Genomic DNA, 26,548 nt, shown 5'->3' with positions numbered 1-26,548 from the left:
CCCTGCCTGTCACTATGGGAAACACCCCCCCATCCCAGGTGTTCCATTAGGAACACTGGAGCAGCAGCCACACGCCCCCATGTGACACAAGGCAACCATTCCCCAAGAAACAGACACAGCCCACCCCCTCCCCCAAATTCTTATCAGCCACTGCATCCATCTCTGCGTACTCACTTCTCCTGGGGTTCTGTCAATCCCACATAAAACCACAATGTCACCAGCAGCCCTGATAAAAGTGGTAGCAGAGAGGGCTGAGGACAAAAGGGTAAATTAATTTGTCTGTAATATATAAGGATATATAAATGCATGCTACCAGAATTTTAATGTGTTTGAAGCACCAAGATGCCCTCGACATCTTGTTTTAAAGTGAGATGCCAGATCAGATGCCAGTTTTCTGGGGTTTATCTGAACACTGGTCCCGTGGCTCCTGAAGCTTTCGCCCTCATCAGAAGTCTAAAAAACTGAATGGTTGGAGTCTGGGGGGTGATGATATGTGAAGAGGATTTCTCTGGAGAGAGTGTGCTGAGTCCGACCCCCCAAGTTGAGAGGGGGATGCTTCGGTCACCTTTTGTTACCTAACAAAATACCCCCAAATGAAGTGGTTTCAGACAACCACCATTTTGTCTTCTTGCAATTCTGTGTGTCAGGCATTTGGGCAGGCCTCCCCTGGACGGTCCTTCTATTTCACGTGGCACCAGTTGTGATTATTCACGTCCCTTTGTTTAGCTGGTGGCTGGGCAGGATGGTCCAAGAAGATTCCACTCACAGGTCTGGTGCCTCAGGGCCTGTCTCGCTCCACAGGGCTGCTTGGGTTTCCTCACGACATGAGGGTCTCAGTGTCCAAGATGGCTGACTGCCAGTGGAGGGGGCGTGGTTCCAGGCAGTTCTTGAGGCCTGGACTCCAGAGCCTACACAGCATCACTTGCACTGCACACTGTCGGTCAAAAAAAGTCGCTGGCTCAGCCCAGATTCGAGGGGAGGGGGCATAGACTCTACCTTCTGTGGAGCTGTGGTGTGAAATTTGTGGCCGTCTTTAATCTTCTGCAGGAGCCTCAACCAGCAGTCCATGGTGGAGGGATCCAAACTCTCAATTCTGAGGGATCTGAGACCTCAGTCGTCCTGCCTATAATCCTTCACTAACTTTTGTCACTGTATTTGGCAATATTAATAGATTCCCTGGAGACCTGACTAGATTTAAGATGTAGTACCCACCCCCAGCCCCGTGTAGCTGTAACACCTTCTCTCCTGGATCCTCAGAATCATTCACCGCAGCCAACCCCATTTTATGTCAGCTGGTCTGCGTGGTATGAGGAGCCCAACACGTCCAGGCACAGTCTCAGCTCCCAGTTCAGCAGACCCACTGGTGTCTCCCCCTTGGGGAAGCGTTCTTCTTGTGGGATCTAAAACCTCTAATCTTGAGCCCAAAGTATTGGAGATGAGCAGCAAAAATGCTGTGAGGGGCTGGCTGTGGGGTGGTGTGAGGGTCCACTGCCACCACTTCCCTTGGTTCCTGGAGCCATTATTCTGGCTGGACGGGGAGCAGCATATTCAGTGGTACGTCCAGCATCCGGCAGGACAGCGCCTGAATCTCACAGCTGGTGCTGGAATCACTCTGCGGTAGGCTCTTCCACTGTTCTGTAAGGCCAGCTGCTTCTGGGCACGGGGAACAGGGTGAGGCCAGAGGGTCTTGTAGGCATCGGCCTTCGGGCACACTTCTTTGTTGTCGAATGAGTCCTTTAGTCAGCAGCAATGATGTGTGGGACAGCGTGATGGGTGGTGGTGTTGGCAGAAGCGGGGCAATCAGGAAGGAAGGTCCATATCCAGAATGAGTGTCAATTCCAGAGAGACGGAAGAAATACAACGTAGCAGACCTGCCACCTGGTGGCTGGCTGGTCACCCTGCTGGCAAACTGGGCGCTCAACAGCAGCTGTAGCCAGGTCAGCCCAGTCAGGGGAAGTTCTTTTATTGAACCCATTAATAATCTCAGTCCACACGGCACTTTGTTCCTGGACAGTGCCGAGCAGCCAGGAGTACCAGCTGACTGACGTACACAGACAGGCCTTCTTGTCCACCTGACTTCTGAGCACCTCCCCAGGCCTGGGTGCCCTTTGGGGAGCATCCACAAAGGACAGTGACATTCTCACACCTCCTAGTCTCCACTCCTCCAGGTTTGTTCCCTCCACCTCCCTGATCCCTGAACAAATGGTAGCAACCACCTGAGAGTCCATGTAAATTTGTGCCTCAGGCTGTCTCTCCTTCCAGGCAACGTGGGCAAGATCTTCTCAATGTGCTGCCCGCCAGGAAGGCTTCCCTTCCCCACCATCCTTCCCCCAGGTGGGCTGCCATGTCAGCTCAGAGTCGGTGCCAAGATTTCTTGCAGCTCTGTCTATAAATTGTGTTTGAACGCTTGTCCTCCTCAAGAAGGAGATCTTAGGAACTCCCCACGGGGCCACAGGTGTGGGCTGAGGGGAAGGTGGCAATGCAGCTGTTACCGTGGGGGTTGGAGCCAGCAGCTTCTATACCTACCTCAGCCTTCTAGAGCCCCCGACCCTCATGCACAGCAGCTGTATGTGGTGATGGAGTGCTGCACACATGCGCCTTTACAGCCAGGGAGAGGTGGATACTCAGTTCCCGATGAGCAGCTCGGGTCTAGGGCCTCCTGGTGTCCCACAGCCAGGCATTCCAACTCCATGAGAGCCCAGTAGCTCAAAAGAGGAAGTGATCCTTGCAAAAGAAGCATGGCTTTGCTCAAAGCCTGAGGAGACCACAGAATGCTCCTGTTGGGCCTGCCATAGGCCCTGCAGAGCATCCGAATGTGCCTTAGACACACTGTGTGCCACTGCATGTGCTGGGTCAGCAGGCAGAGCTGAATGCACGCAGCCTGGACCTGCTGCACAGCCTTTGCTCAGGAAGCAGCCTGGAGCAGCACGCTCAACTGTGGCACACGAGACAGCCCACCAAACACTGCACCTTCTTTCACTGGTCAGGGTCGCAAGGCGCAACAGCTCTTCTCTCACCTTGAGGAGAGTATTTTGATTTGGCTGCACTTGCATATAACAGAAACTGCAAATGACAGTGGCTTAATTTAGACACAAGTATGTGTCTCCTCTGTGAGAAATCTGGGCTGGGTGGTGACTGGCACCAGTTTAGCAACTCGGGGATGTCAGAGTCAGGGTCTCTGGGTGTTTTACCCTTTCCCTCACAGTTGCAAGGTGGTTGCTCTGACTGCAGCCATCACGGTTTTGTTCCAGGCAAGAGGAAAGAGAAATTGGGCAAAAAGAGGAAGCAGTAGTGACTACATCTGTTACAGAAACCTCTGCAAGATTTATGCCTACATTTCATTGTCCAGCACTGAGCCACCCTGACTGCAAGGAAGGTGAGGGAATGGCAGATTTTTAAGCTGGCCCCATTTCCACCTCCAACAAAATCTGAATTCTGTAGGTGAAAAAACAGGAGAATGAATACTCAAGTGGCGTTCTCTGCCTCACGTGCCCCGTAGGCTGTTTTGATGACTGAGCGACTGAACACACTGGTGCCCAGAGGAGCTCGGCGAGCTGCCCGGCGCGCACTGGAGCGTGCACAGTGCAACGCAGGGGCAGGGGAGTGGCCAGCAGTCCCTGCTCCATCGTACACTTGGCTTTCCCTTATCCTCCTCATCAGAGGGACCCCTTCCCAACTCCCTGTTCTCTACTCTACAGAGGCACAACAGGGCTGGGAGACACGGTCAGTGAGCAGAGGCTAAAGGTCAAGAGATAGACAAAGGTCAGAATCCCCTCCCCTGCTCCAGCTCTGCCCAGGGCACCTGGTCCCAGAGCCTCCTAGGCAGGGGCTGGGTGGGAGCCAGGCTGCTCCTTTTCTGGCCGCAGAGAAGCCCTGGGACCTGGAGGAGGCCCCTTTGCAGTGAGATCACACCCTCAGCCGAAAATCACACAGTGGCACCTCCCCGCTTGGTGCTGGGAGCTCAGGAGCAATGCCCACCCCCACCCTCACCCCCTCCCAGCCCAGGAAGCTGCAGGAAGCCTTCTGCCTCCAGGAAGAGTGAGCTCCAGTGTCCTGAGGAGCCAGATCCAGATGCAAGGGGAAGGGGCCGGCCCTGGGACAGGAGTAGGGGCTGCTTCAGGAGGCCCAGCTCTGGCATGGGGGGCTGGCAGGCCACTGGCCGGCCCCTGGAGGCTCTGGGCTGAGGGCTGAGGGGCAAGCAGTTCTGGGAAAGGCCAAGAGAACAGGAGGCAGGGACAGAGAGGGGAAGGACTGAAACACCAAGTGATAGGAGAGGCGCTGAGATTGAGAGACAGAGAGACAGACCAGAAGGGGGAGAGAGGGAAAGTCCTTGTAGAAAGGCTTTGAGTGTCAGGCTTGCACTGCAGCTGGTAGGGCAGAACTGAGGGCAGGAACCAGGACCCCTTGGATCAAGCCAGGCCCAGGGATGGCAGGGCGCAGCAAGGCACCTCACCCGGCCGGGGGACCTGTGCTGAGACTGCAGGAGTGCCAGCACGGCTGCAAGAAACATCTGGGCGACATCATCAGCTTCTTCTTCCATTTCATCTCTGGAAACCTGGCTCGAGGTGAGGACTGCTTTAGCAGGACCAGGGACAAGGGTGCAGGAAGGGGCAGGTTTGGGGCTCAGAACTTTACCCACCTTGAATGGGGCAGGGATGACCAGGGGGGCAGTGGCCCTGAGAGCAGGACTGGAAGGGACCCCCCAGGCTTGGAGCCCTGCCCTGTGACCTGCGGGCGGGGAGTGCCAAGCCAGGGCTGCCAGTCTCATGGGCCTGGGGAGGGAAAGAAGGTGGGGAGGAGGGTCCCTTCTCCAGGGAGCGTGGACTCAGGCACGGCCAGGCTGGAAAGCAGCCGGAGGCTCTCGGGCCGACCCACCGGCTTTGTGCACTCTTGACCCCACTGCTCTGGCCTTCTCCCCTCCTCCCTCCCTCGCTGGGGACCACTCTCCTCCATCAGAGACAGATATGATATCTGCAGAGAGGGTTAAAGGAAAGGAGCAAGTGTCTAGAAAGACCCATGTGTATAAAGTGCTCAATCAGTGATCGCCATCCTTCAAAATCTGTAAAAGCCAACCAACCTGGAATTCCGGCAGGGACACAGGGCTTCGCTGGAGCCTGTGCTCTCAAGCTTAGGCCTGGGGAGGGTCCCCGTGTGGAAGTGACTCCACAGCAGGTCAGGGCCCACTGCTGCTCTGCCTCCTCAGCCTCCGGCCCCCTAAGGCAGGTGCTCAAGGGCTGAGAGGGAGGGAGATGGAGGCTTGGCCTCGGGGACCAGGAGGCAGGCGCAGGGAGAGGGGCTCCTGCATGTGGAGACTTGGTGTTTTCTTGGCAGGATGCCCTGGGAAGAGGTGTTAGAAGCTTCACACCCTGACAGGAGAGACCCTCAGCACTTGGGGCCTCCGGGCCATCTTGTTCTATCCTGTTATTACAGGGATGTGAAGGGAAGTAGGCCAAAGAAATCACATGACTCCCTAAAGAGATATCAAATTAACCCCTAACACATCAAGATGAGCCAGTGTAGATATGTGACATGTTGGCCTTTTAGCCAAAGCTAAAAGCCTCTTGTGCTGCCCAAAGATGCTCATAGACACTGAGGGACAATGTGCCAACGCTGGGTGGGGCTGGGCTGGAAAAGCCTGACCTTTGTCCGCTCTCCGGGGTGGGGGCCTTGTCCCCCATCTTGTTCCCTGCCCTGTCCTGAGTGCCTGGCACAGAGCCTGGTGATAAATACTTGTCAAAATAATGAGTAACGTTTTAAGAAGAATAAAACATAAAATTGAGCATATAATCAATCATCTCAAACTGGCCAACTAATAACGGTTTAAAACGCTTAAAAGCAGCAACGAATCTCTAGGGATGAAGACAGGATTCTGACGTGACGAGCTTTGCAGAGGGAGGGCAGGTAGAGGTGGTAGTCTAGAGCGGGGACGCAAACTCAGGCGGCTCTGTGGGACTCAGGCCGATGCTGCCACAGGGCCTGGGAGCCCCGGGTCACCGGCAGCTTCTCTGAAGAAAGAGAGGTCTGGCTCTGCCCATGATGCCCTTAGCGCTGCCTACTGCTGCTGAGGCGTCCCTCTCCAGGCGGTCATGTTGGGGGAGGACAGAACTTTGAAGATGGCAGGCCCTGGGCTGCTTCTCTTTGAAGAGAGACATCTGCAGGCCGGGCCAGTGGCAGAGGGATGTGTCTGGAGTCACCAGGGTGCTGACCGTGACCCTACCAGCTGGTGACCTTGAGCATCTCTCCTGACCACACTCAGCCTGGGCCCCTCATCTGTCCCGTGGGGACATATGACATAGCACCGGCTCCACAGGGCGGCTGGGAGGGTCAAGGGGAGCCCTTGCTCATTGGAGTTTCAATAAACTGGCATCTCTATTGTCTGGTAGCTTCATGCACCTTTTTCAAAACTTTTTACCTGCCTGGTACACTTGCAGGCTGATGGGCACTTTCTCTCGCTCCCTCTGCATGTCTCCCTGTCTGTCTCAAAAGGGAGGGAGGATACGGCAGGTCTGTGTCACCTAAGGGTGTGATCTGCCTGTTGCGCCTCAGGTCCTTCATCCGACAAAGGCCTTGCTGGTCTCCCTCTGAGCTCCGTCCAGCTCTGGTGGATGCTGGTTCTGGGGTCCTCAGAATGGTGGGGGGTGGGGACAAGCTGCCTGGGTGCAGGGAGCAACGAGGCCAAGAGCAGGCTGGGTGTGAACCCCGAGATGCAGCTGGGAACAACGTGGGTGGCTGCTAAAAACACAAATACTTGACATCAATGTATGGAACAAGCCAGGGGACACACGCTTCCTCATCGCCTCTGACCCTTCTAGGCCGCTCTGTGGAAGTGCTCTTCCCTGCCCTTTGGATGAAATTCTCTGCAGATCCTGTGGTCATCTTTCAGGTGTTAGCAAATACTCGGGTATCCTTTTCAGCCCAATATCACTACTGCAGACCCTCATTCACTTGGGGAGCCCCCTCCCTCGACTCGTCTCAGGCCTAAGGGTGGAGAAGGAAGGCAGAGTGTGGGCAGGGTCCTGGTGAGTCCATTCCTTTTTCACTTTGTGCCCCACATGGTTCCGGGGCCAGGCCAATGCCACCTCCTGTCGGCTGCTCACGATGCCCATTAGCCTCATCTCCTAACTATTGAGACTGCCCCTCCGCAGGCAGTCTTTTGGGAGGGGGATGGAACTTTGAAGACGGATTCCCCCAGCCCTCTTCACAGGGTGTGAGGGAGCTCTGCAGAAAGGACCTTCTGCCTCCATGACCATCGCTGGGCGCATGTCCAGTTCCCTCCCCTCACTCTGGCTGCCTCCGGCCAGTGCAGCTGCAGCCATCACCCTGACCTCCTCCAGGTGTGGGTCAGACCCACCTGGCCCCGCATCCCCCATACTCCAGGGACACACGCCCAGATCCCCACAGGCTTCCCAGACGCCCTCAATTAGACAGAGGACTGAAGTCTTCCGGGTGTGGGGAGGAGGGAAAACACCCCAGTACACCAAGCAGCCTTGCCAAAGACATTCCTTTCCTCTGCCTCACCAACCTTTCTCTTCTCTGCCCTCTGGTGGGGTGAGTCTTGGAGCCAGGTTCCCAGTCCCTTAGTGTGACCTGCATAGGTGGTCTTGGTCTGCCTAAACTTTATAGGAAAAGTCATTTTAACACCTGGATATAAGACATGGAGACCACATCAAGACAGAGGAGAGCCATCTTCTGGGCCACTCACCCCACCCTCTAGCAAGTGCCCAGACCCCAGGTTCCCAGGGAAAAGGCAGGCATGGGGCAGAGACAGGGAGGGGCCAGGAGCCAGGAAAGAGGGCTCAGGCTTCAGATTGAGGCAGCAGAGACCCAAGATTACAGACAAATTTGGGCACAGCTGGCTTGAATTGACAAAGCATCATTCTCCATGTGTTAAAAATATCCTTCTTCTACGAATAGACAGAGTGTGTGTCAAGGTTCTGTTGAAGTCCTTAATGTGGGAACCAGCAGACTGACAAAGCTGATTCAAAAGAGAAAGAAACACAGGGGTTTTTAGAGAAGGTGGAAAGAGAAGGAACACTGAGATATGACTGCTCAGTTAGATATGAAACTGAGAAAGATCCAGTGCAGTAAAACCACCATGTGGGGTCATCTTCTCTGCCACAGAGAGGAGGAAATCACTGCATCTTATCAGGTTTACAGGCCTGTAAAACGTCTGGGCCCTGATCAGTTGCTCTGCTCAGTTCCGCTCCCCTGGAGAGTCAGATGCCCTGGGCAGGATTAGACATGCTCCAGCAGGACCCAAAAGGTCACGCAATGCTCTTTGGGCTTTATTTCCACAATTTAAAAACAATTTTAAACAACAAAGAATCTTATCCTTGACACTCATGGCTGTTAAAAGGTAAACTGAGGCACATTAAAAATTTCAAGAGCTTGGGGCCAGCCCCCTGGCATAGTGGTTAAGTTAGGCACATTCTTCTTCTGTAGGCCGGGTTCACAGGTTCAGATCCCAGGCATGGACCTACACCACTCATCAGTCACCCTATGGAGGTGACTCACATATAAAAAATAGAGGAAGTCTGGCACAGATGTTAGCTCAGGGCGAATCTTCCTCAAGCAAAAAAAGAAGAAGAAGAAGAAGAAGAAGAATTTCATGAGTTTATTTGAGCATATCTCAATTTGGATTCGGCGCCAAGCCGAAGGTGGTTAGGAGTGCTCCACTGACCGCAGCTAGGGAAGAGAAGATGCTAAAGCAAAGCGAGGAAATGAATTGATTGCCCACAGCCTAAGCGGTTGTGCTATTGGGAAAGGCTCGTTGGCTGTTTGTGATTCTTTGTTCATAAGTTTCATTTTCTCAGATTTAAGTACGTTGACTCCAGCTCAGTTTTCAGTTGATTGCAGAGGCCACCAAGGCTTCGGGGCCACTCCAGTCTAACGGCCTCCTTGTTAATTACTTTAACAATTCCCTGCCTCTCATACATGGGAGATTGACCAACAGTTGGGTATTACTGCCACTCTGTCATCCGCAGGGTTAAACTGTTCTTGTCTTGTCATGAAACTCATAGGGTACTACGTCAGGCTGTGGAAGAAATGATTTTGTTCTTCATCCTGTTTCTGCTTCTCCAAAGACAGTGAGACCATCTGATGTCCAGCTGATGGCCTCGAACGTGTGTATAAGACCCTTGAGAGAACACAGCACACCAGGGAGGGCACAGTGACAACTGTCAGGAGGATAAAATGGGAGACCGAAGTGTGCTCCTCGGCCAGGGCCCCCATGAACCAAATCAGTGCTATCAAGTAAAATAATATAAGAATGTACCTGAAGAGCCATCAACCCGTTTTAGCCAAATGGCCTGTTTGTTAATTTCTTGTGTTTGAGTTTCTACTACACAAGAGGCATTGATTCAGGTACAGCTGGAGGTAACTGCTATGGCCCAGACTCCTCCTTATCCAGCCAACAAGTAATCTAAAGCAACTCTATTATCTAAAACCACTTTATCAGCTCAAAATAATCCCTATGCCAAAAAAGGCATATTTTGCTACCCTTTGTTCCTTGCCTTTGAAATTTCTCCAAGAAGTTTCCAGTCTAGCATTTGAGCTGGCAGATGGCTCCATCTCGGTGCTCTACTCTCAGTCCTGAGAACAGCCCGGTTCAGTTAAGCAGTCATGTCTCATTTCAGGAGGAGGTGTTGCGAGTGGCTCCCCAAAGCCAGGCCTACGTGGGGCAAGCAATCAGGTATTTAATAAGAGGCGTTTTTATGGAACAAAAGAAAAACAAAGGGCAATGGTTGGAGCAGACTATAAATCAGTTCTTTTTTTTTATGATTTTATTTTTTTTTCCCTTTTTCTCCCCAAAGGCCCCCTGGTACCTAGTTGTATATTCTTAGTTGTGGGTCCTTCTAGTTGTGGCATGTGGGACGCCGCCTCAGCATGGCCTGATGAGCGGTGCCATGTCCACGCCCAGGATTCGAACCAGCGAAACCCTTGGCTAACGCAGTGGAACGCACGAACTTAACCACTCAGCCACGGGACCGGCCCCTATAAATCAGTTCTGAGTCCAGAGGGCAGCCAGTTGAGAAGATGTCTAGATGTTGGACTCGTAGACGTTGGGCTCAAAGCATCTTTTGTAGTTTGTAGTTTGAACGTCTCTGGTGACATCATCAGGTGTTCTAGTACTTTCTGAGTGGCCTACTCAGCAACAGGCACACAGCTTACCCATGACGAGCTGTTGTGTGATTTCTCTGAGGTTTATATCAAGTTGTCCAGCTTCAGTTTGCAGGGCTTCAGGAAGAGGGCGGTTTCTGCTCTCAGTGAGTCCACGTCAGACGTGTGGAAGAAAATTGGAAACATTCATTTGGGAAGTTTTAGCCAGATATTGGAGGAAACTAGAAGAATTTAGGATCCAGCCCCATTTACAGGTACATAACAAAACCTCAAAGACAGTGAACAGGTCTAGAATTTGACATCCACAAGGAAGTATTATCGTTTTCTACAGAAACATAATTTTTCTCCCTACAATTACCCCAATTTCCAGTAAAGATAATCATAGTTAAGACAAATTTGTTTGCATAATTCTAGTCTCATTAAACTTGCCCTGATTATCTATATAAGAGTAACAAGAGTGGTGGTTTTATGTATATTCTTAAATATGATATTCCAGTTAAAGCTTGGTGATAGCTAAGGGGCTTTGTTGGCTGCATAAAGTCAACTCTAGTTTATTAGATTTTTTAAAAGCCTCTTTAGGATAAGAAGCCAAGCCAAGGACTTGTCCAGTTGTGTCTTCTTATAAGGAGAGCAGATTCTCTTTTTTTTTTTTTTTTGAGGACGATTAGCCCTGAGCTAACATCTGCTGCCAATCCTCCTCTTTTTGCTGAGGAAGACTGGCCCTGAGCTAACATCCTTGCCCATCTTCCTCTACTTTATATGTGGGACGCCTGCCACAGCATGGCTTGCCAAGCAGTGCCATGTCCGCACCCAGGATCCGAACCAGTGAACCCCGGGCCGCTGAAGCAGAATGTGCGCACTTAACCGCTGCGCCACCAGGCGGGCCCCGGAGAGCAGATTCTTACTGAAGCTATGCAGATACCTATATTGTAGTGAAAAATAAGAATATCCCATAAGAGGTTCTGGATTCTGGAGGGATCAGGCAGAGAGAAAAAGATAAATATTCTATTTTTGTTTACAAAAGTATACTTTACCTAAATTGCTGTGTTATACATAACTTAAAAGAAAGGAGAAAAGGAGTTCTTCAGATTTGGAAAACAAAACATTGAAGAACCAGCAATGTCTCAAAGTCATAAAACATAGTTATCCTTATCATCTCATTCAGCCCTGCGTAATTAATTCTTGATGAATGCTTGATCTGGGGTTAGCAGCTTTATGAATCCATCAGTTTCTCCATTAGAATTCTGAAAATTATTACCCAGTTCAGAGGTATAATCTTAAAGTTGTCAGAAATCTGCACTTCTCAGAATTCTTTCCATGAATCTCTTTGAAAAAGAAGCACTTCTGCCAAAGCATCAGAGGGAAGCAATGACTGTCTGTAAATGTCAAAAAACTTAAAAGTGGCCATGGTTAAGGACCTGATGAGAGTTCCTTTTAATGCATTTAACAAGGAATTTTTGTTATGTGCGTGACATACAACATTTTAAGATAATTACTAGAATTATGATTGATAACATAATACCAGGACATATCAGATCTCTAGGAATTTCATACAATTTCCGGAACTCTTACATAAATAACATCTATCCATAGGAATAGAACCTAAAGAAGGTTTAGCATCACTTCTTTGACAATTCTTCCCATGTAATTTAACATATCAAATAAGCCTAATTCATTTAACATCTCTCTTTTGTAAGGAGAGAGAACAATCTTTTGGGATGTTCTGGAGCCCTCTGGAAAATTCCAAAGTTAGTTCAAGGTCAAAAAGACTTCATGTAGAATTTGATTATGGGAAGTTTATAAAAAATATCAAAAGGTTTGAACACTTGATTAAATACGATCTTGGCAATCTATTCAACCAAAGTGATAAAGACTTATAAGGCAAACAAAGGTTTGTAAAACCAAACAAACAAAAAAACCTTTGAGATTTTGTAAAAAAAAAAAAAAAAAAAAAGCTTAGCTCTTGTAAAAACCTTAGCTCTTTCAATAGAGAAGACTCAATTCTCCTAATTAATCAAAGACCTGATAAAGACAACATGAAGAACAGGAAATTACTTTGGGAAGACACAAAATCTTTGCTTTCCAGGTTGATTACCCAAAAGTAAGGAAAAACCTTTCATAATCTCTTATCAGGAACAGACCAATAGTTCAAGAAAAGTTTATAATTTAACAAGGGAAAGAGAATTACATTTTAATTTTGCATAGGCATACTATTGATATTAAAGCTTATCTTTAAAACTCTTATAATAAATCCATTAAGTTTTAGCCAGCTTGACCACATAAGATTTTTTTCTCTCTCTCTTCCTACTTTCTAGATCCATTTAGTTTTTGTGTCCTTTATTCTCCTCTTTCTCATTTTGAAACAAACAGTTTATTCTACTTTAGGACGAAATAACTCTCTTTCCTCTTAACAAAAATGCATTTGCATATTTCATACCTTTTCTTACCAAAAACACATCCTACTTCCTTGCACACAGAGTTGTTTCTCTTATTATTTCTAGAAATTTTAATTACATATATTGATTAGTATTCTTAACTCTTGGAAACCTTAATTTCTAGTGAGCTAAGAATGAGCAATTGTGGACTATCCGTTACACCAGCATTCTATAGATTGGCAAACATTAATACATTCCATAATTTCTAGAATCATATACTTCTTCATAGTAAACTTTTCAATGCAGCTCAAAACATGTTTGTCAACGGACCTGTTGATGCAAAATAACCAATAACCATTCTACAGATAAGAGAGATAAGGTTCATTTTGCTTGAGCCAAATTAAGGTTATAACCTGGGAAGGCAGTTTCCACAAAGGAAGAAAGCGTTCTGGAGAAGCATGGTTTTCAGTACAGTTTTATGCCTTTTTGGAACAAAGAACATACATTAAACACACCCAGGTTACATATCCATCAAAGTTTCAAAGAGGTATTCAGTTGCAAATTAGCAGGTCAACATGACCCTGATGTCAGGAAAGGGACAAATACAGGCATTACCGATAGGGCGTTACTGACACTGGTTAAGGTCAGAGGTGCAGGAGGGGAAGTATGTATTGTTATCTTAAGAGAGAGCATTCTTTAATGGTTAAAGCAGAAGTACAGTGTATGTTTGATAGGCCGTGAGTCAGGCTTCTTTAGTTCAAGATGAATCCGTTTTTTTCTTTTTAAGGGTGTGCTTTTTTTTCCTTGGAGAGGAAGATTGGCCCTAAGCTGACATCTGTTGCCAATTTTCCTCTTTTTTTCCTCTCCAAAGCCCCAGTACATAGTTGTATATCCTAGTTGTAGGTCATTCTAGTTCCTCTATGTGGATGCCACCACAGCATAGCCTGATGAGTAGTGTATAGGTCCACGCCCACGATCCAAACCGATGAACTCCACGCTGCTGAAGTGGAGCACACAAATTTACCCACTCAGCCATGGGGTCGGCCCCCAGAATCAGTCTTGAACCAGAAGTTACCCCATATACCTCAAAAGGTGAAAATCTCTTATCAGACCCAAATATCTTTAGTCTCTCTGTAATAAGAAATCCAAGATAGATAAACTTATGTTCAGTAATTAGTTTCAATATTTTATCTTATTTGGAAATTGTTGGGAAAAGCAGTCTCACGCCTACAGTCTTTCAACCCCCCACTCAGCTGCGTCAGAATGGGCCTTGGGCCTGTAACGCTTCCTTACCAAGAAATGAAGAGCCCACATAGCCTGTCCTGGGCTTATCACACCATGTGGGAATATCCCTTATCAATGCAAAATAACCAATAATCATTCTATAGATGAGAGAAAGAAGATGACCTTTGCTCGAGTCAAGTTGAGGATTACAAGCCAGGAAGGCAGTCTCCACAAAGGAAGAAAGTGTTCTGGAGGAGCATCGTTTTCAATATGTTTTATTCCTTTTTAGAACAAGGAACATACATTAAACACGCCCAGGATACACATCCATCAAAGTTTCAAAGAGGCATTCAGTTGCAGATTAGCAGGTCAGCATGACCCTGATGTGGGGAAAGGGACTAACAAGGGCCTTACCAATACCAGTGGACGTAGGAGGGGAGGGATGCATTGTTACCTTAAAAGAGTGCATCCTTTTACTTAGACATAATGTTTAATCCATTCTTTGCTTTGATGGTTAAAGCAGATGTAAATGTCTGTTTTATAGGCCATAAGTGAGGCTTCTTCAGTTCAAGTTGAGTCAGTTTTGAACCAGAATAGGCACCCCATATACCTCAATATGTGAAAGTCTCTTGTCACCCTCCTTGTTTAATTTTCTGAGTATTCCTTTGTCTCTGTTTAAAGTGTGTGCATCACACGGTACCTAGCCAGGGCACTGTTATATCTGTCCTCTGTGGGGAGGGGGCAGGGTTCTTCCATTGTGACTTGAGAGGGGTGCTCATAAGTCAATTGCCCTGAATCCGCCATGGGGGGAGACCTGCTGGCCATGGGGGACCAATGTCCACTATGGAAATTGATCTTGCTCTGTCTCTTCTCTATGGACGTAAAGCATCGATCCATCCAATGCTTGACTGTTGTGTTTCTCTTGGCAACTTCAATACCAGGGTGCAGAGGGCAGAAGTGTTTAGGGTGCTTCACTGGGATTGGTAACCTATGCTCCGGGCCCTACTCCCTTGGGATTTCTGAAAAGAATAGGTGGGCTTTGAACTGCTTCTAGAGCTGCATTTCTGTTCTTGTAAAGACTCAATTTGTAAGACAAGAGCAACTATTTTCAATTCCTCAAAGAACTGGGTTGCAGCCTGAATGATATGAAGGGGCTGGACCCACGCATCCAACTACATTATGTTCAATTTGCTTCTTTATATCGGAGGGAAGATTTCAACTAAGGTAGAAATCAAAAGACTCCTTTGTTCTGGATTTAGAGCTGTGTATCTTTGGAATGTTTTAATAAATTGTTCCACAAAGGCTTCAGAATGTTGTCTTTCCCTCTGGATACATAGTTCCATTTTAGCTTAGGAAAGACGGCCTTAAAAAAGTTCCTATCAGGCTCTGAATATCAGTCTCCAATTCAGACCACTTCTGACCCTGGAGCTCCTCTTAAAGAAAAAATCCTTCCAAATATCTTACCATTAGGTTTTAGCTGGGACGAACAATAAATATTCCTGGCAGCAATGAACTCTTTGAAAGAGACAGTTTTGATTCCTTAGTCTTAGAAGCTTCAGCACACCAATCAAAAATGTATCCCGTTGTGTTTGGAAAGTCTGAGACCTTTTTTTCTCTAAGGCATCTCATAAATGGATAAGCTTATCTAGGTTATAAGTTTCCCACACTGCTCATTAAGCCATGCCGTGGCAGCATCCCACATACGAAATAGAGGAAGACTGGCACGGGTCTTAGCTCAGGGCCAATCTTCCTCACCAATAAATAAGTAAATAAATAAAGACACTGTTTTTTAAAAAATTTTTCTTGCCTGAGGCCTCACCATGGACTCAGTCCAGTTTAAGTTGGACTCGGTTCAGTTTAAGCCAGAGAGTTCACCGTGTTTGAGTTGGACCCAGGCCAACCCTGGACCCAGTTCAGTAAAAGAAATGTTCAAATAAAGCTGGAGAGCTCAGTTATCCGAGAAGGACTTACCCATGACCTTCAGGTGTGGTGAGAAAGCAGTGAGCACAAAGGGCTCAGCGGGTGCCTCCACCTGGTTACTGGTTGCTCCGGTGGGCCATCAGGGGTCTCCTTCAGATCCCACTTGTGACACCAGAGCTGTTAAAAGATAGACTGAGACGCACTAAAATTTTCAAGAGTTTATTTGAGCATCCATTGATTCGAATGGGGCAGCACCAAACCAAAGATGGGAGCTCCACTGACAGGAGCTAGGGGAGGGGTTTGTAGAGAAGATGCAGAAACAAGGCAACGAAATGATTCGATTGGCCACAGCTTAAGCAGTTGCCTTATTTAGGAAAGCCTAGTTGGCTATTTGTGTCGCATGTTCTTAAGTTTTGTTTTCTCAGATTTGAGCACATTGATTCTGGGTTAGGTTTTGGTTTGCTTACGTGGGCTACCAAGGCATCAGAGCCACCTCAGCCCAATGGCCTCCTTGTTTAAATACTTTAACATAGGGGCTGGCCCGGTGGCGCAGCGGTTAAGTGTGCACATTCCGCTTCGGCAGCCCAAGGTTCGCCGGTCGGATCCCGGCTGCAGACACGGCACCATTTGGCCTGCCATGCTGTGGCAGGCATCCCATGTATAAAGTGGAGGAAGATGAACATGGATGTTAGCTCAGGGCTAGTCTTCCTCAGCCAAAAGAGGAGGATTGGCAGCAGTTAGCCAGGGCTAATCTTCCTCAAAAAAAAAAAAAAAAAGGTACTGTTAACATAGCTCTGCATGAAGCAGATTGCTTCTAACCTCTCTGAGCCTCAGTTTCCTCATCTGTAAAATGGTCACAAGAATAATGAAGCCATTAAGAAGGCTGTTGTCAGATGCATATGAAAATTTCTGCACTGGGGGGTGGCCTTTTACCTTCTCCCTCTTGCTACCCCATGGGCTCCTGTACTGGCTTGCTTTACATTGATGGGTGATGTTGGACGAGTTACTTGGCCTCTCTGAGCCTGTTTACTCATCCATTGAACGAGTATAATAGACGGTGTTTTTGAGGATTCTACCAGACTCTGTCAGGGCCTAGGGCAGTGCTACCACTCACGGCTTCAGGGGCAGGGCTGGTGATAACAGGGACTTGCTGCGTGACTCTGAGCCGAGGCTTCCCTCTTCCTGGGCTTCCGTTTCCTTATCTGTGATGTTAGAGCTGGAGAGGGCAATTTTCAAGGTCAAGGAGCAGCTCTAAATCCTGTGTTTTCTCCCCATCCCCTTTACCCAGGCACAGGGGCCCGGGAGCTGGGATGCATTTGTGCCTCCTGCACCCTGGGACGGGGCCTGCCTTCAGAGCCACTGCCCACTGCCTCTTTCCCTGGCTTCTCCCTAGATGCTCTTTCTGGGTCCTGAGAGACTCTCTGCCCTTTGACCCCTCAGAGTGCCTCCCAAACCTCTCCCCAGGGCCTCGCTAAGGAGGCAAGTTCATTAAAAGCCAACCCTGAGCAGCTTGATGCTCTTCTTTAGCTTTAGCAGGAGGTTGGGGCTCTCCAGACAGATGTAATAGGCTGCTGTGGTCCCCGCCCCTGCTCCAGCCTCCCCCATTGCCGGCAGGGGGTGCCAGATCAGAATGGGCAGGAGAGGGGTGGATGGGGACATAGAGGGAGCTCAGTGGGAAGAGCTTGGTGGGCACTGACTGGCAAGGTGGGCAAGGGGAGACCCCAGAAATGTGTTTGAGAGCCACGTGCCCAGACACAGGAGTCCTTTGGGCCCCATTGTCACCTTTCTATGCCAAACTCTTCCTCCATTGTAGTGTGAGTGTGTGTGTGTGTGTGTGTGTGTGTGGAGGGGTGTCCCTGCTGCTGTGAGACCCAAGTCTCTGCCCTTTGGTGGAAGGGAGGGAAAACAGGAATAGCTTCCAGACGCTCCAGGACGGGAGGAAATGTCTTAGCGTCATGATTGGGGCTGCTCAGGGAAATGGCAGAACCTTGGTGACGGAGCGACTGGGGCCCCCAGGCTGACCTTCACAGGCTGGAGAGTCTGGTGCCCATGGGCCTGTCCGCCCCCTCCCCCCACCCAGTTTCCAGCGGGCCTCCCTGTTTCCTTGCCTGCCTGCCAAAGCGGCTCTCTTTAGATGCATTCCCCCATCTGACCACCAGGAGGCAGCAGGGACCAACACGTCTGCCACGCTGGACCATTTTAATCTTAAACCACCAGCTCTGCATTTTCTAACTCTCCTCCTTACCCTGCTACTCCCACACCTTCACATCTTTGGGGCCTAGGGATACAGGGACCTGGTGTTCCCAGGCTGCCACCTCTCTTCCATGACACATCCTTGCACCCCGGCTCCTGATGCCCTGAGCTAAGCCCTGGACAGGCTGGGACCTTGTCTCCAGCAGGCGTCCCCTGCTGCCCATGAAGTGTGTGCCCCACTCACTAGGACTCTAGTGCTTTAGGGTGGCAGTGGTTCCTTCTCAGGTCACCCCCAGAGGCCTCAGGCGGGTAGGGTGAATCTTAGGGTGTTCATAGGAGGCCTTCTCTAGCCACCCTCCTCGAGCGTGGATGAGGGAACAGGCTCAGAAGGGACCACATCCACACCCTGGGCTTGCACCTGACGGGGGGCAGGGGGACTATAATGATCTAACACCAGTGCTTCCCCAAGTGGACAGACCAGGCTCCTGGCCGCCAGTCCACAGGCTAGTACATGTCTCCAAGATGAAATGAAGAAAGATGAGCAATGAACTGACAGTCAGTAAACCATCTGTACTCCCTTTCAATGGTTCACGTCTTCATTCTCGTTTGAAATAGTGCTGAAGATAGAGAGTAGTTAGGGTTTTTAAATTTTTTTTAAATGCCCTTGCATTGCAAAATAAAGATGACACTTGTATGGCCTCTTCCAAATTTGGGGGGAAACATAAGGGGTCTATAGAAGCCTCAGGACCACAGTTGTAGGCCCCTGCCTGCCTGAGTCTGGGCTGGAAGGTGAAAAGGGGGCCCTAGTGACAGGAGTGACAGGCAGAGGCCAGGGACAGGATGGGGAGAGCAGGTGTCCTGGCTGGGCCCCGGAGGGGGAGGGGGGCTGGTGGGACATTCTCCCCCACCTCCCTTCACAGCAGGGTGAAGCACTGCTGGTGGGGTCCACAGGCTGGGGCCCCCCCTCTGGTGGCCGAGAACTGTCCCTCTCAGAAATGACAAGCTGAGGATTGGGCCTGAGCAGTGACCAGATCTTGGAACTGGAGTGGGGAGTGGCGGAGACCGCACAGGCCTCGGAATGGAGCGCAACCAAAAGTAGACGAATAATGAATGAATGAACCAATGTGAGTGAGAGACCGAGGGAGTGAGCTAAAGGAAGAAAGGAGCAACCAAGGAAGCAACTGTCCAGAGTATCAACCCAGCACAGCCCAGCAGCAGGGGAAAAGCCAGTGAAAGCCTGAACCACTTCTAAGTTTTCAAAAAGAAAACAGAAAGAGCAGTGAGAGGAAGGGTTCGCGGAAACCTGTAAGCTGTGGCAGCCAGGGGTCTGGCTGAGAGCGGGGTGATTGCATGTGGAGGGTCCTTCAGCCAGGCCAGTGGCTCACAGGGCCAAAGCCACCATCTTCCCCTATCTCCAGAACAGAGGGGCTGCCCCAGGAGGGGAGCAGGGATCCTGGGTGGGGGCAGGTCAGGGGCCGATGGAGAGGGCCAGGAGCCTCAGAGTGGTGTACAGGCACCCAGCTTCGGGAGGGCAGACTCCCCCGCCAGCTCTGTCCCGTCAGCCAGTGGCTGTGGCAGGTCCCTTCACCTCTGTGAGCCCCTGGCCCCACTTGTACAGGTGGTGGAAAGCACAGAGGGCTGCTGCTCTTTGTCGCTCATTCCTGGCTTCCTTTGCTCATCCGTGACTCTCCTACCAGAGGTCTCTCCCTGGAGGGGGCCCCTACCACACATGTTCCACCCAGCGAGCAGCCAGAGGCAGCTTTGCAAACATACCTAAGTCTCTCTCCTGCCAAAAACCCCTCGGTGATCCCCTTGAACCCTGAATAAATTCAGGGCCCTGTGGGATCTGGCCCCGCGGCCCTGCTCTGCTTTGGCAGGATGTTAGCGCACGTGGTCCTCTCTGCCTAGAGCATCTGCACGGCTGGCCTTTCCCCTCCTTCAAATGTCATCTCCTTGGAAGACTTGTCCTATCATCCACCACAAAGTCCAGCACATACCAGGTGCCTGGTCAAATGGCATTTCAGACTAGTCTCTCTTTTGGGGATTCAAACCAGACTCTGTTCACTAGACCAGAGCTCGTATAGAGCTTGTAGATAGCAAATAAGACTTCAGGACGCTGCCCACCCGGTTCAGTCCTAGGGACCCCGGGTCAGCAAGCCAAGGCCAGAGCTCCTGCAAGTCAGACTACTGGGCTGCCTGTGCATTATGCTATCTACACCCGTCTTGCCTTTGGCCACATTTGGCCATTGGCCAGTAGGTGCCACCACCCTTCACACAGACACACACACATACCCAAGTATGCCTGGCAGCAGGGGACACTGTTACATTTACAGCCACAATTTGTGAGGCTTCTGAGCACCTGCTGTGGCCAGAGCAAGGGGCCGTCCGAGGTGAAGAGGGGACCGGAGTGGGAGGAGTGTGTTCTCTGTGTTGGGCAGGTGCTGGTGTCCACCCTATGCCCTCAGCTATCCTCACTCTGACCCTGCAAGGCAGGCGTCACCATGATCCCCATCCTCCAGGAGTCCCTGAGGTTTAGAGAAGGAGAGATTTGTCCATCCATCCATCCATCCATCTGTCTGTCCATCTATCCAATACACATCTATGAAGCACCAACTGAGCCTGGCACAGGACAGGGCTTGAGGCCAGCTGGGAGGGAGGGGAACTGAGGAGGCCTTCCCCTCTGCCCTCCCCCACCTTGCAAGGCCCTACCTGACCCTACACCAAATATACCTGGGAACCTGCTGTGGTTGGGTGTTGCAGCCAGGCCTGAGCCGGGGATATTTGGGGACCTGCTGCCAGCCTGTGCTGGACAAACCTGGGACTCCATGTGCCCTGTACCCCCGGGGGGCTGGGAGCAGAGGCAAGGGTCTGGGTGCAGTTTATCCTTGCCCTCTCCCCATGGGGATCTCAAAATCATGCCCCCCCCCCATCTTCCCTGGGCCTGGGAAAATGAATCAAACACATGGCAGACTCCACCCCCCGCCAACCCCTGTGGCCTTCCTCTTGAACCTGCTGAGTTCTTATGGCACAAATGGGGAAACTGAGGCCTGGAAAGAGAGTGTGAGCTGTCCAAGGTATAGGTCTGGGAACTCCCAAGACAGTGCTCTTTTCTCTCCTCCACACAGCTGTCTTAGCTTCAGTGTCCCAGTCTGGGAACACAAGGGACCCAGACAGGGAGGCTAAGGGCTCTGTCTCAGGGCTCCAAGAAGGGCGATGTGTGTGCCGGGGGCGCTGAGCTGTTTTCAAGCACTGAACTCACGAGGTGACTCTGAGATGAGGCTGGAAGCCACCATCTGCTGGCTCAGCTGTATGAGCGTGTGCACATGTGCGTGTGTATGTGTACACGCTCACTATCTACACGTCCTCTGTGATCGATGCGGGCTTCGAGACTTCCTGTGCACTGGGGCAGAGACCAGCGCTGTTCTTAAAGCAACATCCTCAGTCCACGACCAGACGGTCCTTAGAGACGGGCCCACTGACCGCTGGGACAGCCTGGCCAGTGCAGGCCCCCTCAGAGCTGGATCACAGGGTGGAGGGGCTGCAGAGCCGGACTCACCCTGGCAGAGGAGTAAACAGAGGCCGGGTGCCCTTTCAGCTGTGGCCTTTACCAGCCCTTAGACGTGCCCTCAGGTAAGTGGGCTGCTGGCTGGGGGCCGGGGCACCTCTTAGTGGCCTATGGAGGGAGAGGGGATGCCATGGAAGAGGAGAGGGCAGACAGTAGGTGAGTCTCAGTGTAGCCCAGGGGTTCCTAGAAAGGGTAGGAGGGGCCTGGACTGTCACTTAGCAGCTGTTTGACCTTGGGCAAGCCACTCCACCTCTCTGAGCCTCAGTTTCCTCGTCTGTAAAATGGAGAGTGACAATAGAAGAACTCTCCTCTCTTGGCTGCTGTGGGGATTAAATAAGACACAGCACTTAGGCCAGGAGTGCCTGGCACACAGTAAGTACATAGTAAATGCTCCGGCTCCCCCTCCCAGCTGAGCCTCAGAGTGTCCCCACACCAGCCACCTCATGCTTATGGGGCTTCTATTGAGAGCACCCCACTTCTGAGACTTAAGCTGACCCTGTATGTTAACTAAGCAAGGGTCCAGGTTAAGACCAGAGGCTCAGCGTCTCCTCCCAGGTGGGCCTCCCCACCTGACCCACTGCGCCCAGAACAACAGAACCTGCATTTGCTGAGTGCTGGCCGCCCTGGGCATGGCCAGGAGTGCCCACATGCACTGAGGTGTGTATCACCAGCCCATTTCACGGATGAGTCCTGAGGTCCAGGAAGGTTGAGCAGCCCGCCCAGGGTGACCCAGCTAGGAGGACCCAGCTATATTAGACTCCAGAGCCCGTGCCCTCGGGAAGCCTAGGCCACAGGGCCCCCCATGGTTGGCCTCATACAGGGAGCAGTTGGGGGAGACAGGACTGGACGAGGGAGTGGGAGGGGCAGAGGCTGCACCCCTCTGGCTGGCCTGGTGGGAGTCTGTTGGGCATGGCCTCCTGTGGCAAGTACGTAGCTGGCGCACACAGTCACAATTAAGCCGAGTAAATATTTACAGCCATTACGACAATTGATCGCCTTCGATCCTGTGAGCTGCTGCGAGAGCGCCCTGCTTACTCATGCTTTCTTAAAAACAGCCTCTTCTCTAGCACGTCTTTAATAATTCAGCTCCTAATTGTCTCCAAACAAACCTGAAAACGCCAACTCAGGGCCTTCACCCCCACCCTGGTGCTGCTCCCATCCCCCCTTTCCTGCTGCAGACCCTGGCCTCTCTGCCCGCCTGTGACCACTTCCGGGAGGGACTCGGGCCTGATGGGTTCCGGTGTCCCCTCCTTTGGATGCTGCGGTAGCAGCAACAGCAGAGGAGAGGAGAGCCGGGAGTCACTGAGTCGCAGGGCTGGAGGAGGGGGTAGGCAGGAGCAGGAGGGTGCGGCCACCGCTCCCAGGGAACCCCACAGTGCTGAAGAATGAGGAGGGGAAGGCTGAGGACACGGGGGCATCTTGAAGTGACAGGGGATGCCCATCCTGAATGGGTCCCTGGACAGGCCTCAGGCCAGAAACTGCTCCTGCGTGGGCTGGGGTGGAGATGGAGACAAATCGATATTTACAGTGTCTCCCGGGTGAGAGGGCTCCTGAACAGGGCTTCCTGGCTGGCGGTGCTCCCTGGTGCCCTCTGGGGGCCATCTCTATATGGGAGGGGTGCATCTGGGGGACTGCGTCATGTCTCAGCCCTGCCAGCCTGGCAGGGTGACCAGGGGTTACTAATAGCATCTCTCTGAGCTCCACTTCCCTTCTTCCCAAGGCCCAGGCAGGGGGACACAGGGGTGCCAGGCAGTATCTGCCCAGTGAAATCCTTATGGCCACTGGGGACGGGCCTGGCTGAGGCTGACACCATGCAGCTAATGAGTGGTGGCCCATGTTGGGCCAGCAGCCCCCACTGCAGAGGGACCTCTGGGCCAGGGCACCAGAGCTGTGGTTCCCAGTCCCTGTGAGGTCGCCAGGCTGGCGCTGGTCCGGCGAAACTTCTGAGACTCCTCTGCCCTCCAACCCCAGGTCAGGCCAATAGCATCCAGCTGTACTTTCACTAAACAAGTCCTGGAGCTTGTCTGCCAGAGGCTGTCTTGGGCCCTGGGGACGCAGCAGGGAACCGGACAGATCAAACTCCCTCTAGAGTTCACAGGCTGTAAAATGAGACTGATAAGCAAATTACACATTAGAAAGGGGTAGGGCTACAGAAATTACACAGGCAGGGAAGAGGGCTGGGGGCGTCCAGGGCAGGGCTTGGCAGGACTGTGACATTTGAGTAAAGACCCGAGGCGGTGAGAGAAGAGCCAAAGGGAAACCTCTCCAGGCTGAGGCACAGCCAGGGCCCAGAGGTGGGGTAAGCCAGCACGTCTAGGGAACACAGAGGTGGCCGGTGTGCAGGTGCTCAGAGAGGGCACAGCATGGGGGCAGATCAAGAAGGGTCTATGGGCCACTGTGGGGCTTCAGTTCTTCGTGGGAATGAGGCGGAACCCAGGGGTTTGAGCCGAACGGTGCCAGGAGCCGCCTTCTACTCCGAGCTGACCCTCCTGCTGCTCCTGGGTGGAGAAACCGCAGGGGCCAGGAGGGTGCGGGGCTCTTGTGGTCACCAGGCACCACGGGCTGGGGCAGGGTGCCAGCCATGAGGCCGTGAGTAGCAGGCGGGTCCTGGAGGCATTTTGAAGGTGGCGCTGAAAGGATTTGCTGCTGGATGGAAGGAAGGGTATAAGAGAAAGAGAGGAGTTGAGGATAGGGGATAGGCGAAGGCTTTTGCCCTGAGCTTCTGAAGATCTGAGTGGTTTTGCTCCTGGGAAAAATGGAGGAGCAGACCTGGTGTGGGAGGTGATGGGAGCTCAGCTGTCGGATGTTAAGTTTGAAACATCTAAAGACGTCCTAGTGGAGGTATTGAGAAGACAGCTGACAGTTGGGAGAGGAAAGAGGTTGAGATTGGAGAGAGAAAATGGAGAGTCATTAGCACATAGATGGGATTTAAAGCGAAAAGACTCGACAGAAGTGGTCTAGAGCCGAGCCAGGCACGCACACCAATGTTTAAAGGCTCCTGTGCACACCCCCAGAGCTTGGCCCATGACATCTACAGAAAGTTTTTATTCTTTATTCTGTCCAGAAAAGCACTTATCCATATTCCAGAAATTGACCTTCATCCTGCTCTAACCATTGGTTGCGATGAGGGCTTCCAGTGTTTCACATGTTTATTCGTCTAGAGGTGGGCACCTGGCACTGCCAGGCCCGTCGTAGCAGGAGTAGCCACTGGCCAGGGCAGGCACTTGGCCCTGGCTGGGCCAATGAGACAGTTCCCAGATCTTTGGACAGCGTCTGGAGCAGAGAGGCTGTGACACATGTGGTGGCTTGTAGTAGCCAAGAATCAAGCCATGTGGAAGAAGCCATGTGGGGAGACCGAGGCTGACACCCAGAGTCAGAATGTGAGAAGTGGAGAACAGTTTGAGCCCTTGCTTCTGGTCATCCCTGCCCCCTTCTCGTCCTGTGGTTTTGTTTAAGGGCCGATAAATCCCTTTGCCTGAGCAGGTTCAATCAAGGGAGCTCTAATACAGCATCTTGGCAGCCAGGTGGAGCGGGGAGGCATGGACAGGGGAACCGGGAGGCCCAGACATGAGGGAAAGACTGGTTCTCCTAAGCCCTGGACGGATGCCCCAGAGCCAGGCCCATGATGGGCGTGTGACACACAGTGCTCGCTGAGGCCGAGACCAGATGCAATACTGATTGCGAGAACATGTTAGTGACCTGATTCCACTCTGAGTCCCCTATTTTAAAATACATATAAGGCCTATGTTCATTCTTTTGGGCTCCTGATGGAGGTTTGACTGTTTCCTTGTTTGTTGATTTCATCCACTAGGAACCTCAGGGAAACAATGAACGTATGGGTTAAGTTCACGCAGCAGCCAGGGGGTGGTTTGGGTTCACGGCTCAGGGCTCTTCCTTCCCATTGTATTCTGAATGCAGGCCTCTGCAAGGCCCCTTGTTTGGGGGACCTGATGGCATCCCTACCAATGGACAAACCTGTCTGCACACAACCGTGGAGCAGGATCCAGGGGGGCACCTCTGCTCAGGGCCAGCACACACCGGGCTCGGCAAGTGCCAGCCTCATGAGCCTTATCACACTCCTCCTGAGAGGGACCGAGTTCTGCTGGCATTTTACATGAGTTAGTGAAGGAGACTGGGCCAAGACAGTGAGGCGCATCTCTGCTTCCAGCTCTCCTAGGAAAGACAACCAGAAAAGAATGAAGAAGGGGTACCTCAGTGGGCCAGAAATTATGAGGAATCCCCAAAAGGCACCAGACAGGTGGGATCACACTGAGGGAGGGAAATGCAGTGCAAAGGTGCTTAGAGAGAGTGCAGCCTTCGGACTCGGTGGGTGGCAACAGAGAGCAGGAGAGGCGTGGAAGTCAGAGCATCTGGGTGAGGGCTGCCCCCACCACCCGTCTTTGCACAACGGTGCCCACGCCAGAGCAGAGCTAAGCAGGGGCACGTGGACCTGAGAGGCAGGAGTGTCCTGGGTGACCGACAATGCCAAGAAACACAGGGAGGAACCTAGTCCCAGACGGCGAACCGTGGGCACACCCGTCACGTCGTCCATCCCCCCCCCGCCTCACCCTCCCTGCAGGGGCAGATCCACATGCGTGCAGACGTGGACCCGTGCCCGAGAGCTACCCAACATCGGAGGGAAACCAACAATATCAAAGAGAGGCATCAAGCTCAATGAAATGGAGAAGTAACACACAAATCAGTAGAATTACTAAGAAAAACAAAAGAAAAAAGTATAGAATAAGTACAATTAATATTGTCAGAGATCCTAGGTATAGAAAAGAATATGTATAGTTAATATGCTCAGAGATCTAAGAAGACATTATGTGCATCCAGAAGAATCAACCATCTTGGAAGTGAAACCATAATTGCTGAAATGTAGAAAATTTCATAGACGGGTTGAATAGCAGAATGATTGCCCTAAAAGGCAAACTAATGAGCTTGACTCTCTAGCCCAGAGCTTTTATCGAATTATATATACTAAAAGGTAAAGAGATGAAAATATGAAAAAGAATTAAGAATCACAGAGGAGAGTTTCAACTTTCATCTAAAAGGAGTTCCTGAAAGCAGTGATAGAGAGAACAGAGAGGAGGAAATAGTCATTAACAGAAAAATCGTGAGTGTCATTTCATTTAGGCTTCCCAGCAGCGCA

At 51.1% G+C, this 26,548-nt stretch overlaps 1 protein-coding gene across 8 annotated transcripts in view; it reads left to right on the top strand.

The window, feature by feature from the left end:
- The window catches only part of KCNIP3 (potassium voltage-gated channel interacting protein 3), a 95,405-nt gene that overhangs the window by 20,679 nt on the left and 48,178 nt on the right, over positions 1–26,548 (top strand). For 2 of the 8 annotated variants that reach the window (XM_070235132.1, XM_070235128.1), the window contains exons 3-4: positions 3,252–3,376; positions 3,500–4,565. The exons of the other annotated variants lie outside the window; for them this stretch is intronic. In XM_070235132.1, the coding sequence (XP_070091233.1) occupies positions 4,427–4,565 (139 nt within the window). In that variant the 5' untranslated portion in view covers positions 3,252–3,376; positions 3,500–4,426. The remainder of the gene's footprint in view (positions 1–3,251; positions 3,377–3,499; positions 4,566–26,548) is intronic. 8 annotated transcript variants of the gene reach the window in all.

This window comes from Equus caballus, chromosome 15 (assembly GCF_041296265.1).
Source record: "Equus caballus isolate H_3958 breed thoroughbred chromosome 15, TB-T2T, whole genome shotgun sequence".
NCBI lineage: Eukaryota > Metazoa > Chordata > Mammalia > Perissodactyla > Equidae > Equus > Equus caballus.
This window is presented reverse-complemented; position numbering and strand designations above follow the sequence as displayed.